Source organism: Phyllostomus discolor, chromosome 1, assembly GCF_004126475.2.
Source record: "Phyllostomus discolor isolate MPI-MPIP mPhyDis1 chromosome 1, mPhyDis1.pri.v3, whole genome shotgun sequence".
Classification (NCBI taxonomy): domain Eukaryota; kingdom Metazoa; phylum Chordata; class Mammalia; order Chiroptera; family Phyllostomidae; genus Phyllostomus; species Phyllostomus discolor.
Genome location: NC_040903.2, coordinates 13,993,619 through 14,014,886, shown reverse-complemented (window position 1 = coordinate 14,014,886; position 21,268 = coordinate 13,993,619). Strand labels below are relative to the sequence as shown.

Below are 21,268 nucleotides of genomic sequence, written 5' to 3'. Positions count from 1 at the left end.
ATTGTGAACAATGCTGTTACGAACATAGACATGCAAATGTCTGTTCAAGTTCCTGTTTCAGTCCTTGTGGCCACAGACTCAATGGTGGAATTGCTGAATCACATAGGAATTTTGTATTTAATTTTTTGAGGACTTGTCATACTGCTTTTTATTGTGGTGATACCACTTTATATTCTTGACAGCAATGTACTCCTGTTCCACTTTCCCCACATCCTTGCCAACACTTACGGTCTGTCTTTATAACAGTCATCCCAGTGAGTGGGAACGTGGTTTCTCCCTGTGGTCCTGATTTTTATTTCCCTAATGATTTGTGCTATTAACTATCTTTTTGTATGTGTTGGCCATCTGTGTGTCTTCTTTGGAGAAAGTCTATTCAAATCCTTTACCCATTTTTATAGTGAGTTATTTGTGTTTTTTGCTTGTTTCCCTGGGTTAATTTTGCAACTGTTTTCTATTTATTGTATTTGTTCTTTATTTCCCCTTTTACTTTTTTCCTGCCTCTCCTTGGTTTTAATTGAGCATCTTATATGATTCCATCCTAGCTCTTCTCATAGCGTATCAATTATACTTTATAATTGATACGCTATCAATTAGTGATAAAAATTAGTGATTGTCTTACATTTTAATTTATCTAAGTCCACCTTTAAATAATGCCATGCAGCTTCATGCATTGTACAGGTAACTTGGAATATCCTAATTCTTGTCTCTCATTTATCCCTTAAGACATTGCTGTTATTCATTTCCCTTATCCATTTCCTATAATCACTCAATATATTGTTCTATTATTACTTTAGCAATAAACTGTTATCTGTTAGATCAATTAAGAATAAGAAAAATGGAAGATTTTATTTCACCTTCATTTATTCCTTCTCCAATGCTCTTCCTTTCTACTTGTAGATTTCTGACCGATATCACTTTCTTTTTCCTAAAGAACTTCTTTTCATATTTTTTCAAGGCATTCTTCATTCCTATTACACTGTTTTAAAATTCTAACATTTGCTTTTGATTTCTTTTTAAGTTTTAATCCCTCTACTTATATTACCCATCTTCTCTTATACCTTATCTTCTTTGTCCACTGGAGCCTTTAGCATGTTAATCATAGTTAGTTCAAATTTTCTGTTTGATTCCAATTCCACATTGATTGGAATTTGGATTGGTATTAGGAATCTGACTCCTAATTCCAAAGTCTGTGTCATGACTGAGTCTGGTTCTATTACTTGCTTTGTCCTTCACACTGAATTTCCTCTTGTCTTTTACACTGCCTTGTAATTTTTTGTTGAAAGCCTGCAGAATGTATAGAAACTGAAGTCAACGCTCAGGCTTTATGTTAATGAGGTTTTATTTTAATCTGGCTAGCAGGTGGGCTGTGTTTCATGTTTGCTGTAACTGTAGGTGCTGGAGTTTTTAAATTCCTCTAGTGTCCTGTTTAGTCTCCTCTGTTGAAGCTGGGTTTTCCTAGGAATCCTTCCTCCGAGTGCAGTCTGCATCTTACAGCCCTTTCAGCTGTAATCCATGGTTATTATAGCGGAGCCCTACTGGTGCAGTGGTAAGGAGTGGGGAGGGAAAGTGTTATGGTGCGGCAGACTCCTTGCTCCTTCGAGCATGGCTTCTCCTTTGATCAGTGCATTCCAGGTCCAAAAACTGGTTGAAGAACCAAAACTAAGATGGAGTCACTTGTTGGGGACAAAATGGAGTTGGCCCTTGCAGGTGTACTAAAGAAAAATAAAGCTCAACTTTACCTAAGTCACAGGAGTTTGTTTATAGCTCTTCTCAGAAACCAGCAAAGGACTCCAGCCAATTTCCAAATGTCAAGTCTGCTCACGCCATCTCAGGACTGTCTTGTTCCTTGACTCAGCTGCCCTGATCCAAATAAGGAAGGAGACCACTAGGCAACCAATCAACTGAAAGCCAAGTAACTTCTGCCTTTTCCCCATAAAACTCTTTATTAGTCTTTGAGCAACTCAGAACTCATTGCTCCAGTAACCATGAGTTTCCCAGCTTGCAGGTCAAAATCCTTGCACTTCATACATTCTTCTGCTTTGTTTTAGGCAGTGTGCAGTATTTGGTTTTTGTCATGGTTCAAGCCCAGAAATTGGGCAAGTTTTCACTGGGGCAATTGCTCTCAAACTTTTGGTCATCTCTTCTTGACTTATTTTGGTCATTCAGATAGAGGACTTGCTTTGATGGTTGCCCATTCATTTTGCCCCGGAGACCATGTTCTATTTACCATCTCTATCACCTCGGTGGGTCAGGCCTCCTTGACACTTTGCAGCATCCACCCGGCTTCTGATGTTTAAATGCCACCGTGTGACCTCTGTGTTACAGAATTCTGTCACCTCTGCTGCTGTCAATCAGCGCAGGTCTGAAATGGCATCTTCTATCTGCAGCCTGGACTAGAGGGAGAGCCACTGCTGGATTTCTGAGTGAATTTCTGACCTCCCTTACCAGCAAATTCCTTATTGATTTGCGAAGTGGTTCTGAACTTTCCTATAAAATATATTTATCTGCTGGGTTTTCCACCTTTATGTAAATATTTCCACTTTAGCACATTCATTCCTTTAAGCTATTTAATCCCCTTCTACTACAGTAGTTCTAGCATTTCTACCCAACTTAGTGTACTGTGAGCCATTGTTTTTGCCACACTTCTCAATGACATCCTACGTGTGTTCACACCATTGCCTGGGATTCTCGTGTATGTTAAATCTTGTATCAGTAGAACCCCCAAAATAATAAATTGTCCCGTATTTAACTTTGTGTTTCACCTCCCTTCTTTATCCAGAACCTTCGGAATTTAGTCCCATGCATATTTTCCTGGCTCCTGCTGGTACCTCTTGGTAAGGTCCTCCTCTTCCTCCCCCTCCTTCCCCTTCTCTCCCTTCCCCTCCTTCTTTTGATTTTATTTATTTAGAGAGGGGGAAGGGAGGGAGAAAGATAGGGAGAGAAACATTAATGTGAGAGAGAAATGTTGATTGCTGCCTCTTGTCCGTGCCCTGGTGAGGGAGCAAACATACAACCCAGGCACATGTCCTGACCAGGAATTGAACCGGCGATTTTTTGCTTTGCACGACTGCCAGATGATGCCCAACCAACAAAGCCACACCAATCAGGGCTGTCCCACAATTTCTTTGTGGTCATTTTCCAATATTATCAGCCCTAAGAAGTCCTTGGAATAACCTATGTTGTGACTTAAGCCTAATTATTGCCTAGTGGCCAGCAGGGGAAGTTGAGGAGTATTCTGAGAAAGGTATGTGTTTTCCCACAGAGAGGAGGCCTCTGATTATCTCACTAGGAAGGAGAACTGGCCTCTACTAGGGAGGAGTGGGACATTTTGGCAGGCTCACAAGGTAGAAGGGAATTTAGGAATTTTTCAGGTCTGTCAATGTGAGTGCCCCCATTCCGGGTGTGGGCCTCTGGGCCTACTCCTTTCCAGCCTGGGCCCTAACCTTGCGGAGAATTTAATCTTCTTTGGAAGTTTCCACTTGGCCTTCTGCTACTGTTATATTTAAGTCCTGGGAATGGCCGTCCGTTTTCTCTGCCTTCCCAGGGCAGGATATGAGGGCCTGTTTATATGCTCCCTGGAAGGTCTTCTGGCTTTCACACTTAGCTTTGAGCAGCAGGTTAATCACTCTCAGAGTTACATGATCTCTCTCCAAAGTGTCAAGCCCATTTAGCAATACCCAACCAAATGCCAATGTTCTTATAGTTATTATTTCCTCCATACTTGGACAACATTGCATGCTCTTTCCCAGTACACCTTGGGTGGAATTTTAACAATGGCCGTGCTTTCTTGGACCACGTCAGGCAGCAAGTCTTTTAGTATCAGGTTGCATGAAAAGTAGACTCGGAAGCAAAGATTAGTGCACAGGAAGTTTATGGACGAGGACTCAGGATCAACCCCAGAAGAGAAGGCATGAAAGGAGGATCAGACAGAAGGAAAAACTAAGCTGTGATGTTGTAGAGGGGCTGGTTTCTACTTTAGGGACCATTCTGTGTGAATCTAGGGAAGATCACCTAGATTCCCTCTGCCCCTCATCAGAGGGAATGTGAACATCCTGAAAGGTCCTGGCCCTTTGTTTCCCTTGTAGATTCCAGAAAAGCCATTATTCTTTGGTAAATACAGCTTCTCTTCAGTCACTTAGGTTACAACACAACTGATTAGTTTACAGTTCTCTATGGATATACACTGAGCCCAAGGGAAAAGTCTCATCACCTTGATTTCTATTCCTTCTTTACTAAGTCTCTTTGCCAATTGTGAGAGGCTGATGCCTCCAAGGTTAGAACACTTCTGTAGGTAGAATTCTAACATTTTCCCTCCTTTCTCCAAAATTTTAGAGTATTTTATAGTTGTCCTCATACTGTGAATGTGGAAGCCTGATACTGGAATACTTGGAGTGAAAAACTGCCTGTATGAACTTGGGCATGACCTAGGAGGGCTCAGGTTTACTCTTTGTAAAATGACATAAAAAGGGAAAACCAGCTGGAAATTCTTTTCTAGATTTAAAACTCAATAATTAATGAATCATGACCTCTGATAAAAGTCAATATACTGTTAATGTGCATTTAGGGTAGAAACTTGTACTGTATATTTTTTTAAGTGAAGATACTCACTTTTCTTTGTGCTGACTTGGAATGTGGATTTGGTACAAAGATTTTTTTTTAACCCTCTTTATCAGCTGCAATATTAAGGTTATATTTAACCATAGCAATTGCCATTCTGAGGATTGGATAGGAACCTGACTATGGTCTTCCCAGGCATCCGTTCATCCATTTCTCATACTACGTAGATCACCCAGCTTGACTGGCCCACAGATCTCTTTGTTGTGCATTTCTTCTGGAGATGAATGCAACTGAGCCAGCAGATAGGGTCTGGGGGAGAGATCCACAACAGTCATGAGTCTTCTAATCCCCCAAATTTGCTATGGCTTTAGGGACAGCCCTAATGGCCGTGTTTACTTCTTAACCTCTTTCTGCCTTAGAGTTCACATCTATAAAATAACACCTATCTTGCAGGGTTGCTGTAAGAATGAGTATAGAGCTAGAGTTAACACCGTGGAAGTGTGTAAAAATAGCACACGGGGGATGGGGGAAAGTTAATCATGTCCTTGCTGCCAATTTTCTCTATTGCATATTAATTTTAAAAACGTTAATAGGTTGCGTGCATGTTGTACAGATTGGGTAAAAAGAGAGAAGAATAGATCACATCAAGTTTGGGTATTTGTTTCATATCAGTTTCCTCACTGTGACTGAGCGTGTCTGGTCAGTGACTTCAAGTTCTAGAACTGGAGCTGTCAAATAGTTGGGTTCCAATCCCGCCTTTGCCCTTTCTCAGCGGGATGATCTTGGCTGGCTTCTCAAACTCTCTTAGTCTGAGGCTCTCCTAATGTCCGAGTAATACAGATGGTGAGTACCTCCTAAGTAGGACTGATCATTTTCCTCTCTCGGTTTCCTAAATCAAACGCGCGTGAAGGCTAGGGGAGCTCTCAGTTTAGCAGCCACTCAAGTGCCGTAAAGCGCCGGCGGGAAGGAAGTAGGGCGGGTCTGGAATTCCCGCCTCCAATGCGTGCGCGCTCACCACGCACGCACTCACTTCACGTTGCGGAAGCGCGCGCGCAGGCCCAGCCCTCGTCGCCGCCGCCATTTTAGCTCCTGGTTCTGGCCGCACGGTGTAGGCTGTTGTAGCGGGAGGGGTGGGGGTCCTCCAGAGTTAAGTAGCTGCCGTCGACTCCACCGGTGAGGCCGCTTTTCTTCCTTCATAATCGTCCTCTCGAAGATGTCCAAGCGGCACCGGTTGGACCTGGGGGAGGATTACCCCTCCAGCAAGAAGCGTGCGGGGACCGATGGGTAAGCCAGGCCGGGGGCGCGAGGCAGCGGCTCGGGCTTTGTTGGAGTTCCGGCGGGGAGCGGGCCAGGGCCGGCCTGGCGGAGCGGGACTTGTAGCCCGACCCTTTGTTTCCCTTTGGGCTCGGTTCTCTAGCGGCCGGTCGGGGAGAGCGGCGCCACTCCGGCGTAAGGCCGGGCAAGGGCGCGGGGAGATGGTGTTGCGCGGCCTCCGCCCGGCCCAGTCGGGAGGGTGGAGAGGCCTGTCTTGGCCACGCGGACGCCGCCTCCGCCGACTGAGCCAAGGAAGAGTCACTTAGAGGGGAGCGGGCAGGAGGAAACCGCGGACCTCGTGGCCACCCGGATTCCCGGGTGAGGCCTAGAGCTGGGGGAGGGGATAAGGGAGGGCGCGGCGGAGTGTTGCCTTCCGCGGGCGGCAGGTACTTCCTTGGCAGAGGGGCCGGGGAAAGGGCCTTGGGGGCGGTTGGGTGCCCAGTCGGGAGAAGGGAGGAGGGCGGAAAGTGAGAGAAGCGCGTGGATTCTTGCTGGCTGGTATGGGGGTGGCGGGAATGGGGTGAGGCGTGCAGACGAGAAGTTCTCGGGGGAAGGGAGAGTTAGAGCGCCTGCCGGGAGAAAGGAAAACGTGGAGTATACCTGATAGACAGGAAGGCTGGTGTTTTGGAGCCTCTGCGTTTATACTGTGGCGCGAGAGCGCAAGCCTCCGTCCATTCAAACACTTCAAAGTAGGTACTAGGCAAACTTCCGCCCTCTGCCCATGCTCCCGCCATCTCCTTTATTTTCTGCTTTGGCTGAAACAGTGGTTATTGGGCACTCCTGGGAATTAGAAGGCGTTATTTTCTTATTCCAATAAGTTCTTGATTTCTGCTCCTCCAGCCTTCATAAGTAGCTTTTCAAACAAGAAGACCCTTTTCAAAAAGTGTGTTTAGTATTTATGGCAAAATATCGCCCTTGGGGAGGTTGAGAGTCGAAATACACAGACTCGTGGTGTTTCAGATTCCTTTCCCTTAGCATGCCTTTAAAGGTAGAGATATAACAATTGGATAAAAATCCTTTCTTGTCCAGTGTGAGTTTTCATTGCTGAAGAAGAGATATTTATTTAGATAATTTAGGCAAAACACAAAAGTCGGGGCATGCAAATACTTTGAAAAATTTTATTTTTATTGGGTGTGTGCATGTTCAGAATTACTGTGTCAGGCCATCGATATAACTTACATGAATTTTTGTTCACCCAGAGCCCCTTACTGATTTACAGATACCTGTGTTTGGAGTATAAACTAGGATAGCTTAGGGTGTACTTTTATTGAATTTGAGAAGCAGAAGCATGTAACATTTTAATCTTGTAAAGTTTTTAGTTTACCATGTTAGACTTTAGTTCTCTCTCTTTTTAGGCTATAAGTCCCACTCCGCCAGAAAGAACATGAGAGTATTGAGATACTTGTCACACAGTTTAGAGCTGGAAGAGACTTTGAAAGAGAGTGTAGTAAACTCTACCTAACGGATGAGAAAGGGAGATCCTGAGTTGTTAGGTGGCTTGTGCAACCATGCACAGTTCACAGCTGGATTTGGAACCTTGATCTTTTCATTTTCACGTAGTTTCTTCTTTTTTCTGTTACAGCACACATACTGTCACTGTAGTTAAGAGTCATTACAGCTTATTTTAATGGGTTTTTGATGGGTCGGTAAAGTAGGGAGCACTTGGTTCCTGGGTCCTGTGAAGTAAAAATAAGTTATCTACTTGAGATGCAATTGATGTGTCTCAAGAGTTCAGATTGGAACAAAATACCCTGGGAGGGAATGAATTATTCTATTTGTGTGTATGTCCAACATTTAAATGCTTTTCTTGGGATTATAAGTGTTTTCATGATATGTATATGGGTTGCTCCCTTTCTCCTGCAAAACATTTAAATGCGAAGTCTCTGGGTCTGTGGTGGTGGTCTTACAGTTCTCTTGGTTATTAAATGACATCTACCTGTAATAAAGCTGAAGTTCTCAGCTACTTGAGGGACTTTTATATTATCGTTTCTAAGTCACCTGAATGTTATTTTTCATAAAACTAATTTTCTTTAGCAGTGTGCTTACCATGCTTATTTGTGCTCAGGGTTTTTTTTCCCCTCTGAGTATTTTATAACTCAAAAAGTCACTTTTGTTAACTGTCATGTTAACTTTCGAGTTATTAATTTAAGCCTTGGTAGTTAGCAAGTGGTTTTATTTGAGAGGTTAGGCTTGTCATTTTTGTGAATTTCATTGCTAAACATGGCTTTATCATTTCCCCAGCACAGAGCAGGAGATTTCACATTCAAGCTCCTAAACCATACACAGGGTGGGGCAAAAGTAGGTTTACAGTGGTGAGTATGCAAAGCACACAGTCTGTTCTTGTATTATTTATTAATTATTGTGTTTTCCATAGAGAACAACTGTAAATCTACCTTTGTCCACCCTGTATAGCTGTTTTTACTCCTAGTGTATTTTAATTTTGGGGTCAGGTAGAGAAATGAAAAGGTTTCAGTTACAAAATGATCTGATTTCTTTTTCCATCCCACAAATTTTTATATATGTAATTACTGCAAAAGACAATTGTACTGTTGAGCTACAGGGAAAAAATTTTGAAAATAGGAACATTTTTCACTTTGATATTAGTTTCCAATATTGCTTCCTAATGAGAGCTTTTCTTGTTAAATTGTGGAGATGGTGAAATAAAGATACTAATCATATAACATGTAGAGTAGATACTGTGCTCTCGAAACTATTCTAGGTGCTTTATATGTATAAGCACGTCTTCACTACAGTCCACTGATGTAGGTGAGGTTAAGTAACTTGTCCTGGGGAACACAAGAGTATCCACACGTGAAAATAAAATTAAAAAGCAAAACATTCCATGAAAATTTCATCCCTGTCTTTAATCCTTTGATGAACTTTTTATTTAGATCTCTGAATATATGTTCACAAATGTGAACAGCTTTATAATATTTAATACTGGGATGTTTCAGTATGTTTTATTTCTATTTGCTCAGAAATATGTCAAGCTATAGAATAGGTATACACTGTCCTTTTTATTGGCTGCATAGCATTTCACTTGTAAAGGGGTGCCGTAACTTTTTTAACCCATTTCCTGTTCAATGGATGCTGTGGTAGTTTCCTAGACTTCATTTTCTAAGTAAAAAGTGTGATGAACATCCTGTGTGTACATAGTAGCATACTTACATCTTTAAGAGAAGTTCCTGGAAGGGAGATCGCCCAATAAAAAGCATCATGTGTGCAAAATACTCTTATTTTGATGGCCAGTTTACATTTTTTAAAAAATATATTTTATTGATTATGCTATTACAGTTGTCCCATTTTCCCCCCTTCACTCCCCTCCACCCCCACCCCACCCCCCGCCCACATTCCCAGTTCATATTTTTATTAGCAATATTTTAGTTCCTGTTATTCTGTATGGAATTTTAACCTGGTATTGTAAAGTTCTTAAAAACCTTGAATGATAAGCAGTACTTCACTTAATTCTTGAAGTACCCCACAGGACATACGAGTAGTCATGTTTTATAAGTATGGAAAGTAACTGTGGCCCTCTGGTTAGCTTATGTGCTGAGCTAGGATTGAGCCTGGAGAGTACAGAGCCACATGTTCAACAGCTGTCATATTGTCTCTCCTGACATTATTGTGGCTAAGTGATTGTAAAGCACTGCTTTGATAGTTTTTAAGCATTATACCTCAAATAGTATATCTTCATAACAAAGCTCCTTTATAATAAAAGTCCCTATTTTCAAAAAAATTGCATTTGCACAAGCCTACACATATTTCTGAAACTGGCTTTGCACCTTCCTTAACTGACCTTTAGTTTTTATTTTCCCTTCCTTGTTGATGGTAGATGGTTTGAATTATAAGCAGAATTTTGAGGTGATTTAATTTGCCTTCTGCATCCTTCCTGTTTTCTTATTTTACTCTTAAGAGTTTGTTTATTAATACTTTTCACGGACTAGTAAATTGGGCTTAATTCTCTTAATGAAAAAAAAAATCAATTCCTTAGAAGACTACAAAAGGCACCTGAAACAATTCTTTGCTCCAAAAGATAAAGTTTGGGAAGATGGAATTACGAAGTTGCCTGAAAGATGGTAGAAGATAGTGGAACAAACTGGTGAATACATCATTTAATAAAGTTACTGATGAAAATGAAAACTGTCTTAGTTTTACTTAAAAACAGAATGAACTTTTTGGCCAACTCAATACCTTACTGGTTGTGAAACTCAGTGTTTCTTTTACTTTTATATCACAATTACCCTCATTTCATGGTAAGCAGATAAACTTTGTGTCTTAAGAATGCATTTTATGCTTCATGGGCCCTTGAAAAACACCATTGTTAGCATAGGTATTGTAACAAAGCAAGGTGATAATATGATTTATTTTGTCCATCACTCCATCTACCATATCTTATAGCCTGGAAGGGTTAAGTCCCTATGTTAAGTGCTAGAAGTATAGAAGTTCGTTAAACTTTGGTCAGTTTGTATGCCACACCCTGCCCCTATCGTGCAGTGGTGGAAATGTGAATTTTTTTTCTTTAGATCAGGTGGCCTTTAAAAGTTCTTTTTATGTTCTGTGATCTTTAAAACTATCCAGTCTTTGAATCATTTGTGGCTACAGTGCTTCTCACTTTGCTGGGTACATTTCTATCTACCCTATTATAAACTTCCTTATTCACATTTGGGGCAGTATAAATACTTACTTAATTAATGGACACCTTAGACCAGGGGCAGAATGGATGAAAGAAAGTATGACTGATGTCATGTTTCAAAGATAGGCTAGGAAGCTCAAGTTTTGAATTGTGAGACTTCATTTTGTATGTTTATTAGGTTATCCTTTGTGTTCTATTTCCTTTTGATTTCTTTTCTTTTTATGCTAATGGATGAGAGACTTCCATCCTACCTTATATGTCCTGTGGTTCTGTAGAAAGTGATCACTGAGATACATGTATGTGAATATATGTACAAGTGATGATATATGTGAAAAGTGTATATATAATACGGCTTTTATCCTTTAAGTAAATTCCGATGGAATAGAATTATGTTTTTGGGGAAGGACAAGATCAAATGTAATTGGTTAGCTTATTTCTGTGATTGGGAAACCACCCTTCCTCATGTTGGGTTTAGAATTTTAGCTGTATTTCACCAAGGGGAATTACTGTTGCCCAGCTAACGGGCTGTCAGAGAATGAATAGTCTTTCCCGCTCTGCTACCGATGATTGCGGTGTTGGGAAATTTGTATGTCGTCTTGTGTTATGAATAAGGGACAGTGACCTGTGTTGTGGCTTGTGTTACATAGCTCTACATTGTCTATTTTAAGTGTAGGTCCAAATAACCTTGTAGCAAGTTTTTCTGCTTTAGGACTTGGTCTGACAGAAACTGGATTAGTAGAATGAATAAGCCTAAAATATTTAAAAGTTATTACTGTGTTAAGGATCATCTATAGTAACTAGAAGTAGATACTAGACTCGACCACTTAAAATTGGCCTAGGTTTAATATAGTGCACATCTGAGTAATTTTAATAACTTAATAGTGTTCAATGAAGCCCTTTAATGGGCAATCCAAGTGTACATAGGTTTACAAAAATACTTGGAGTGTTTTACTATTGCTATTAAGGATATCATGCAAGAGTAAATGAAACCAAAGAATAAAAAGTGTTTTAATTTTAGTTTTACTTATACAGCAATATATGCTTATTGAACAAAATTAGAAAAGTAGAACTTAAGAAAATTCACTTGTAATCCTTTAACTGACATTATAAGGTGAGGTGGAATTGTTTTTGTCCAGAAGCACTGTTTTTGATAAATTTTTAATGTAACATTCAGTGCCAAAAATACTTTTTACATAACTTGAAGGAGACTCTGGGGAAGTCTGTATGCCATCCTTTTTTTTCCATTTTCGGCCTGATTTGGCTCTGCGTTTTCCCCACTCTGCCTTTTCCCCACTCTGCCTTCAGTATTTAGCTTCTAAGTGGGAAGAGATTTTGCTTGCGGGAGACTAACTTACTCTGTTATCTGGTGGCTCAAGTTTGTGGAAAGAGACAGTTTCTTAACAGAATTTGAGGCATCATCAAGAAAGGGAAGGATATTTATGGGTGAGGCATGGAGAATCCTTGATTATAAGTTATTTTCATTATTTCTGGTACTTAACGTAATTCATTGAACTTTATATCAGTTTATTCATGTGGTTGTCGGACATTTACTTTCTTTGTGACAAAATGCTGCTGTGAACAGTTTGCATAAAGTTCAGAATCTGAATTGTAAATTTATTTTAACTTATTTATTTATTTTTTAGGAAGGATCGAGATCGGGACAGGGATCGTGAAGATCGGTCTAAAGACCGGGACCGAGAACGGGATAGAGGAGACAGAGAGCGGGAGAGGGAGAAAGAAAAGGAGAAGGAGTTGCGAGCTTCTACTAATGCTATGCTTATCAGTGCTGGATTACCACCTTTAAAAGCTTCCCATTCAGCTCACTCAACCCACTCAGCACACTCAACACATTCAACACATTCTGCCCATTCAACACACACCGGACACGCAGCACACACATCACTTCCACAGTGCATTAATCCATTTACCAACTTACCCCATACTCCTCGATACTATGATATTTTAAAGAAGCGGCTTCAGCTCCCTGTTTGGGAATATAAGGATAGGTTTACAGATATCCTGGTTAGACATCAGTCCTTTGTACTGGTTGGTGAGACTGGATCTGGTAAAACAACACAGGTGAGTTACTGTATACCACGCTACGTGTTTTATTAATGTTTAAGTTTATTAAGTGTTCTTTATTTCATGCTGGCGATCAAACTCATTGTGTGCTTCCTGATAGGACATCTTAAAGAAGAGCTGCTTTGGTATTTAGCGCCTTTTGGTGACTTTCAGAGTGGGGACCACCAGTAGGGAGTACCTATTTTCCTGAGTCCGTGGGGGGAAGTAGTGCTGTTTTTCTGGTTTTGTCGCATTATGGCTGGCAGAGTCATGTTCTCCCTCCCACTTTGACTCTGGAGGTAGTGCAAAATTGGGGCTCTGGTGTTTGCTTCCCAGTGCTCGGGTAGAGAAACCTGAACCACTGGAGTGGTTTTCGTTTTTGTCATTCTTATTTCTTTGTTTTATTTGCTTTGAACCATATGGATATTATCTTTTAAAAATGGAAGAGCTAAATAAAGCCTCTGCTTGCGACTGCTATCCATCTAGGTACCTACGTGGCTGTGACCACGTAGTCACAACTAAACACTAGTATCTTGTTAGTAATATATCTAGGAGAGCTTTCTTTCTTTCTTTTTTCTCTTTCTTTCTAAGATTTTATTTATTTTTAGAGGGGGGAAGGGCGGGAGAAGGAGAGGGAAACATCAGTGTGTGGTTGCCTCCAGTGTGCCGTCCCGCGCCCCCCCCCCCCACACACACACATACTACTGAGGACCCCTCCATCAACCCAGTCATGTGCCCTGATTGGGAACCTGACTGGTGACCCTTTGGTTCACAGCCTGATACATAGTCCACTGAGCCACACACTAGGCAGGGCTCTTTACTTTTTTAAATTGTATTTTATTGATTATACTATTAGAGTTGTCCTGATTTTCACCCCCTTTCCCCCCTCTCCCCACCACCCCTCTCCAGAATATTTTTCAAATATGATGAGCTGTTATTTGCTGCGTCCATGTTATAGACATCTAGGCTGCTCCTAATGGTTATTTTGCATGAGCAAATATAGTGGTAGGATAAATTAGTAGAAATGGAAATTGCTGGGTCAGAGGATTGTTTGTAATTGTGATACATATAGCCAAATAGGTTATAATAGGTAACATACTAGTTTACCTTTCCATGAGCATGCCTGAAAGTATATGTGCAAAACCATTAGTGTGTATGCTGAACTTGGGTTTTTACAAATCTGATGGTGAAAAATAGTATTTTCGTGTAATTTTCATTTGCATTTTCTTGCTATGACTGAGGTCAATTATATTTTCATATGTTTGAGCCAGACCCATGAGTTAAAAATTTCTTGGGAGATTACACAAGTAGCAGTCCCTGTCCACTGTAGGCAATTTGGAAAGCTTGGGAAAGTGTTGAATGTAATGATCATTTCTCCTGCAGAAATAATTATTAATATGTTGTTTCCTACTGTTTTGTTTTCCATGTTAATGTACCTATGATGCATGTGTATAGTTGAAAGTCTGATCCTTGCTATGATTTTTCTTTTCAAGTGAAGGACAACTGAGTATTGGTGTTAGAATTGGAACTGTTTTTATTTGTATCACCTGATAGAAATTTAAAGAATGAGTATGTGGTCCTGACTCATGTGATTAGGTTGGGCACAGTAGCCCCACAGAGTGACAGGTTGCTAGTTCATTTCCCAATGCCTGGGCACATGCCTGGATTGTGGGTTTGGTCCTGGCCCAGGCATGACGGGAAGCAACTGATCTCACATCAGTGTTCTCTTTTCTCTCCCTTCTCTCTCTAAAAATAAATAAGTAAAATGTTTAAAAAAAGAAAAGATACATGAAAAGATACAACTGAAACTTAACTAATATAGTGTTTCATAATAATTATATCAACTAGTGCATCTCGTTTGGATAGTATTAACAACAATAATCTAATTGGGTAAAGCTAGGCACTGTGTACTTGGTGTGTATTTAAGTTTTTCAACGTTTCTGCAAGGAAGTTGGTAGTCACCGTTTTACGGATGGTCAAAATGAGGCTTAGATTTATGAGAATCTTGGGTTTTGTGAATTTTCCCGGGTTGCATAGTAGGTTTAGGTGGGTTCAATATTTAGCCTTTCCCATTTGTCTCACAGCCAAAACTATTATTTATTTTATACTGCTATTCTGTGGTCCTATAGTTCACTTTATTTCAGAGATGAGTTTATTTAGTAGCAATTAGTGTAGTGTAGGAAGGTCCAGTCAACTCAAAGCAAGAGGCTTATGATTATTTGGGTTGTTGGTTTGGATATTTAAGATACTTAGGATTGCAGAGCATTTGAGGGGACTCAAAGGGAAACTAAACAGTTAAATAGTGAATTTTACCCACCAGAATTTTGGTATAGTGTTAGTAAACTTTGACTCAAAACTATTATAAGTAGTAAGCCAATTTTTGGTTATCTTTATATGCTTATCAGAAAATGAAATTCTTGCCCTAACTGGTGTGACTTAGTGGGTTGGGTATTGTCCTATGGACTGAAAGGTCACAGGTTCAATTCCCAATGGGGGCACATGCACAGGTTGCCGACCAGGTCCCCAGTTGAGGGCATACTAGAGGTAACTGATAGGTATTTCTCTCACATATTGGTGTTTTTCTTCCTCTCCTATCTCTCCCCTCTCTCTAACTATAAATAAATAAATAAATAAATAAATAAATAATTTTAAAGCACTTTGTACCCTATACATTTAAAAAAAGAAAAATGAAATTCTCTAAACAGTATCAAGTAATGACTAACTTTTGACTGAGACTCAGTAAAGACCTTTCATGTTACAACTTGATTCATACATGTGGTACCCATAGATGAGAAACTCAAGTTAGTTCAGCCAAGGGACAGTATGAGCAAGGGCACAGGTTAAGACAAGGCAAAGCATTGAGTGCCCTGGACAGAGGAAGAGTGAGCTGGTGAGGTAGAGCAGGTGAACCTTGAACAGTAGGTTGGGCCTTAATATTATCTTCCTGTAGATTGGGAAGCCATCAGAGATTTTTTCTTTATTAACTGAAAGACCACTGTGAAGACTTTTTATGTTAATCTTCACCTGAGGATGTGTTTATTGATTTTAAAGAGAAAAATATCGATGTGAGAAACAAACATCAGTTGGTTGCCTCCCATGTATGTACACCCTGCCCAGGAATCGAACTAGCAACTTTTTGGTGTACAGGATGGCATTCAACCAGCTGAGCCACCTGGCCAGGGCCATCAGAGCTTTTTAATTGGAGGGGAAAGACTAGGATTTTGAAGTAGTGTCCTGTTTGGTGAGAATGTTGATGACAGACTATGCAGGACATCATAAAATACAGGGCAGTAGAATAAAGGATAGACTGGAATTAGGGTGTTAACTTTTACTAAGTAGGGGGCTTGGGAGGAATTAATAAATATTTGGAGGAAGGTGGGAAGTAGTTTCCTTGTTGAACTTGTTGAATTAGGGATACCATTCTTCAAGTAGAAATGACCACTAGGTCAGGGGTTAGAAGTAGAGTTAGGACTAACATTCAATATAGGTACCCTAAGAAGAAGACTACTTGGTATAAAACAAGAAAACTCAAAGGATTGAGGGTCAGCTTTTAGGAAAAAATCCACAAACGGAGGAAGGGAAGAAGCTGAAAGAGGACTAGCTTTAGAAAATCTGATCCCTGGTGTGAGTAGCCAAAGCCTGCATATTTCAGGACCTACTTCCTTTCTTGCTGCTATTCTTAGAAATGTGACTAGATGAATTGACTAAGCGGTATTCCAAATACTATTTGGGAATCCTTGAAAGTCCTTGAAACTGGTTCAAAGTTGCTGGAATTTTTATTTGTGCACTTAACAAGACAGAAATATTACAACACATTCAAAATAGCAGATAAAAGAATCAGCTGTGTTCTATTAAACCAGACATCAGAGATGATAAGCAGAAGTGTTAATGTACTGTTGGTAAATTATTATTGCTTTGGAAAATGTAGTTATTTTTAATAGAAAATGTTTATGTTCGATGAATTTTTGTTAGGAATTAATGTTTTAAGTATTTCAGTTTTAATATCCCACCTCAGTAAATCTATTAGTTGTTTGATGTGCTAAGTTATTTTAAGAGTAAAAAGAGTTTCAGAGATCAAGAGTCAAAACTGCTGAATTAGCCAAAACTGTTACATTGTTTTTAAGTGGGAGTAAGCTATCCATTTCACTAGACTGAATTTATAAATCTGTGAGTTTTCTTGCTTCGAGAATTCTGAATTAATTTTAAACAGCTTTTATTGACTAGTGAGTGTTTTGTGTTTTTTTTTTTTCCTAATTTCATCTTGTTTGGTCTTACAAAAGACACTATGCATTTGTGAGAGGCTTGCTGAAATGAAGAGTTACATATATAAAAAGCCTTGCAAGAAAACCACTTAAACTTTGGCTTGTGGGTTTACATACCCAGAAAGCGACTTTTCTTATAGTTGAGTGTTTTTGTTCATTTAAAGTCCTTTAAAGTTATGCATTGTTATGTCCCTAGAGAAGTGTTCCCTCCTTTCAGGTATTTGTTGGTGACAGTACATCCCCAAATTACAGAAGTAACCTAACTAAAATGTAGTAATGGTATAGCAATCAATTTTCTTGAGGTATCAGTGTACAGATTCTGTACCAAAATAAAATCCCCCCAAATGTATGTCTTTTCCCCCATGTTTTTGTATCAGTAGATTCCCACTTAATGTAGTAAGTACTTAGATTTTTTTCCTATGGTTTTTTTCCCCTCAGGTAGTGAGGAACCCTGATATTAGAGGATCTGTTACCTTTTATTGATAATAAAATAGGGAGGAAATGCCCTGTTGTCATGGCAGTCATCCAACTTGTGCTTGTTGGTTTTCCTTTCCCCTTGGCTGCCCTCCTTTATTCAGTGGAAGTGCTGCTGCTTCTCTAGGTCCTGTTGAATCTGGCAGGACAATTACTAAAATTGACTTTCAGTATGGTACCTAGGGTGTTGCCATGGTGCATACCTCTCCTAGATTCTGCTGGCTTATAAACCAAATTTGAATTGAATGGAAACATAATCACTTTATAATTATAAGTGCATATGATTTATATTTTCATTTGCATTTTGTAACTCAAATTGTGTACGGACTAGCGTTACAGTTTATTAGAATGTCCTTGGAAACTAACCTTTGCTATTAATCAGAGTTTTTTGTAAGTTGGTTTTTTCCCCCCAGTGCGTGCAGTGTAGAGCATATTCTTCAGCAAAGCCTCAGTGGACTCAGCCCACTCAGGAATGCAGTTGTGTCATGTCGTCATGCATGACCTTTCCTCAGCTTAGAGTGCTCGTTCTGTTCAGAGTTTGAGTCGTATATAATTTGTGGTGTGCCAAATTGAATTTTTGTTCAATTATTACAATGTGATAAAATACTTTATGTTAAATATACCTGGTATGCAGGCAGAGTAGAATTAATGTAAATGTGAAATTATTTGATAGATTCCACAGTGGTGTGTGGAGTACATGCGATCCTTACCAGGACCCAAGAGAGGAGTTGCCTGTACCCAGCCCAGGAGAGTGGCTGCCATGAGTGTGGCTCAGAGAGTTGCTGATGAAATGGATGTGATGTTGGGCCAGGAAGTTGGCTACTCCATTCGATTTGAAGACTGCAGTAGTGCAAAAACCATTCTTAAGTAAGTACTATCTTTAAACATGGACATTTTCTTTTTTCGTTTTCTGCCACTAGACAGGGAACTTTGCTGTTGGAGTCTCAAGTCATCTAACTTTAGAATAGCCCAGAGTAGACCATCTTAAACTTACTAGATGACATTTCATTTTGAATTGTTTCTTGGTATAATACATAGATATAGAGTAGGCATTGAACTTCAAAGGTCAGATTTTAGTTACTTGGTACTGAATCTTAGGTGAAATGTCATATCATTTAAATATATAAAAGTAAAGTGACATCACATCTTAATAAGACAGTTACTTTTAGAAAGAATGATGTGTGGGATGTGATGCGATTTATTTGGGGGAGAGGCCTTTTAGTGTTAATTATACAACTGTTACCCCACATATGTTATGTGCTAAAAGGAGAATCTTTTGTTCTCTAATATACTCTTGGAGTCTTCTCAGAGTCCTCATTCCTCTTCACTGTAGTGTGGCGCACACGATTGACAACCATATTGAGCTTTCTGACGTTTTACTTAGTTCTTAAAAAATTTTGTCTTTATCTTAAACTTGTATTCCATATAAGTGCTGATACATATGTTGCCTGATGGTACTTCTTTTGAAGCTTTCCCTTTTGTTGCTTCTGTTTATTCTGTATAGATGTGACATTTAAATCATTTTCTAAAAATGATGTCGTTGTCACCATGCAATCCTCCCCCAGAGGTTGTTTCTGAAAGACAATTTTGGAACACAATGTTGCATGGATAGTAATGTGTCTTTGATGGCAGAAATATAAATACAGTGTTATGTGGGGAAACAACATTTTATAGAAAATTTTTAATGTGTGCAGAAGTGGAGTAGTGTAATGAACCTCTACATACTTATTATGCATCTTTAACCATGACCAGTCTTTTTTGTCCAGATCCCAACCTTTTCCCTGTCTCATAATTTGAAGCAAATCCTAGACATTATACTTTCATCTGTAAATATTTCAGTTTATGTCTCTCAGATAAGGTTTTAAAATATAACTGATATCACAACTTAAAATTTTTTCGTATTCGAAATACATACCCAGTTATTCTTCAGGTTGTATGTCATTATTTTCTAGTTTCTTTGATACATATTTCATTTTATTAGAACTTCAGATGAATGAATTCAGTATCATTTTTAATAGCAGTTGAACTTGTGTTTGCTTCAGGCATGTTTGTGGCTTAAAGTGTACTCTTCATTGGATACATTTTTTTAGTTTAGTGATAATCACATTGGTTGTAATTACAGTATAATTGACAAAAGAATTACTTAAAATCATAGCTTGTGGTTTCATATTACTTTAAAATGCAATACTATCAAGGACTAGAAGATAACGAAGGGCAGTTTTTATTCATGTTTAGGAAAAATAGTACTCTGACATTTGATTCAGTATGCATTGAACTTCTCTTGGTAAGCCACGGTTGATCGGAGAGAAGAGAATTTGGAAAATTGGACAATGAGAAAGTTTTATGCAGTATTGGGACTGTGTGTGATAGGGAGTGGTAGGCTGTGAAAAGATGTGCTTGTGAAGGATTTTGGTTCAGTTACTAGGGAGTAACAGGTAGATTCGATAACTCAAAATGAAGGTATTTTTGGCATTACATTTTTAAAAAATTATTTTTATTTTTTTTATTGATTATACCGTTACAGTTGTCTCATTTTTTCTCTCCCCTTTATTTCCCTCTGCCCTGCACCTCCTCCTCCCACCAGCATTCCCCCCCTCTTTAGTTCACATCCATGGGTCATACATATAAGTTCTTAGGCTTTCCCATTTCCTATACTATTCTTAATCTCCCCCTGTCTATTTTGTACCTACCAATTACGCTCCGTATTCACTGTACCTTTTCCCTCATTCTCCCCCCCTTCCCCTTCCTGCTGGTAACCCTCCATACATGATGTCCATTTCTGTGATTCTGTTCCTGTTCTAGTTGTTTGCCTAGTTTACTTTTGTTTTTTTAGGATCAGCTGTTGATGGTTGTAAGTTCGTTGTCATTTTAGTGTTAGAATTTTTGGTAATCTTTTTCTTAGATAAGTCCCTTTAACGTTTCATATAATAAGGGCTTGGTGATAATGAACTCTTTTAACTTGACCTTATCTGGGAATCACATTATTTGCCCTTCCACTCTAAATGATAGCTTTGCTGGATAGAGTAATCTTGGTTGTAGGTCTTTTTGCCTTTTCATGGCTTTGAATACTTCTTTCCAGCCCCTTCTTGCCTGTAAGATTTCTTTTGAGAAATCAGCTGATAGTCTTCAGGGAACTCCTTTGTAGGTAACTGTCTCCTTTTCTCTTGCTACTTTTAAGATTCTCTCCTTATCTTTCATCTTGGGTAATGTAATTTATGATGTGCCTTGGTGTATGCTTCTTTGGGTCCACCTTTGGGAGACTCAGAGCTTCCTAGACTTCCTGGAAGTCTATTTCCTTTACCAGACTGGAAGTTTTCCTTCATTATTTTTTCAAAAAAGTTTTTTAATGAAATGGTTTCCAGAGGCTGTAACTAAACTTACTCCAGACAGAGTAAGGGTTTTGGGATTTCTTCTAGAATCTTGTGAAGACTTAGAATCTAACCTACAATCATCTTTAAGTGATAAATCCTACTTAATAGCACTGGGCTAGTGATAGTTTTGACTAACGGGGATGCTCCATTAAAAAGGAGGTTGTGTGAGGCAACAACACATTGATGTTTCTCCCCCCCCCCCCAAAAAATAAATAAATACAATCCTTTTTTTAAAAAAAAAAAAACAACAGTTTCGTGTGAAAGCCTAGATATATACAGGGTCCAATGTAAGTTATGCCTGCTTGAGTGTGGTTGGTAGGGTAATAATATGGGTGTAATAATTTATAGCTTTAATTTAACATTTCACCTAAAATGTCATATGGTATGCTTAAGTTTGACATTGTTACAGAATTGCATGCTTATGATATTGTAACAAAAAAGGAATGCTGTTTGTGCTGGACCCTGTATTTTGTATCATCACATCGACTCTTACTTTGAGAACATAGATGTTAAAAAGAATTAAAGCCTTAACTGAGGATTAGCTACATAATTAATTGGCTAGGAAGAGTGAATACATCAGACAACTATTGATATTT

General features: G+C 39.2%; 1 protein-coding gene across 1 annotated transcript in view; it reads left to right on the top strand.

Moving 5' to 3' along the window:
* Positions 1 to 5,607: 5,607 nt before the first annotated feature.
* DHX15 (DEAH-box helicase 15) overlaps positions 5,608 to 21,268 on the top strand; it is a 54,331-nt gene continuing 38,670 nt past the window's right edge. The window contains exons 1-3 of the mRNA XM_028506981.2: positions 5,608 to 5,841; positions 12,148 to 12,583; positions 17,975 to 18,168. Of these exons, the coding sequence (XP_028362782.1) occupies positions 5,771 to 5,841; positions 12,148 to 12,583; positions 17,975 to 18,168 (701 nt within the window). The 5' untranslated portion in view covers positions 5,608 to 5,770. The remainder of the gene's footprint in view (positions 5,842 to 12,147; positions 12,584 to 17,974; positions 18,169 to 21,268) is intronic.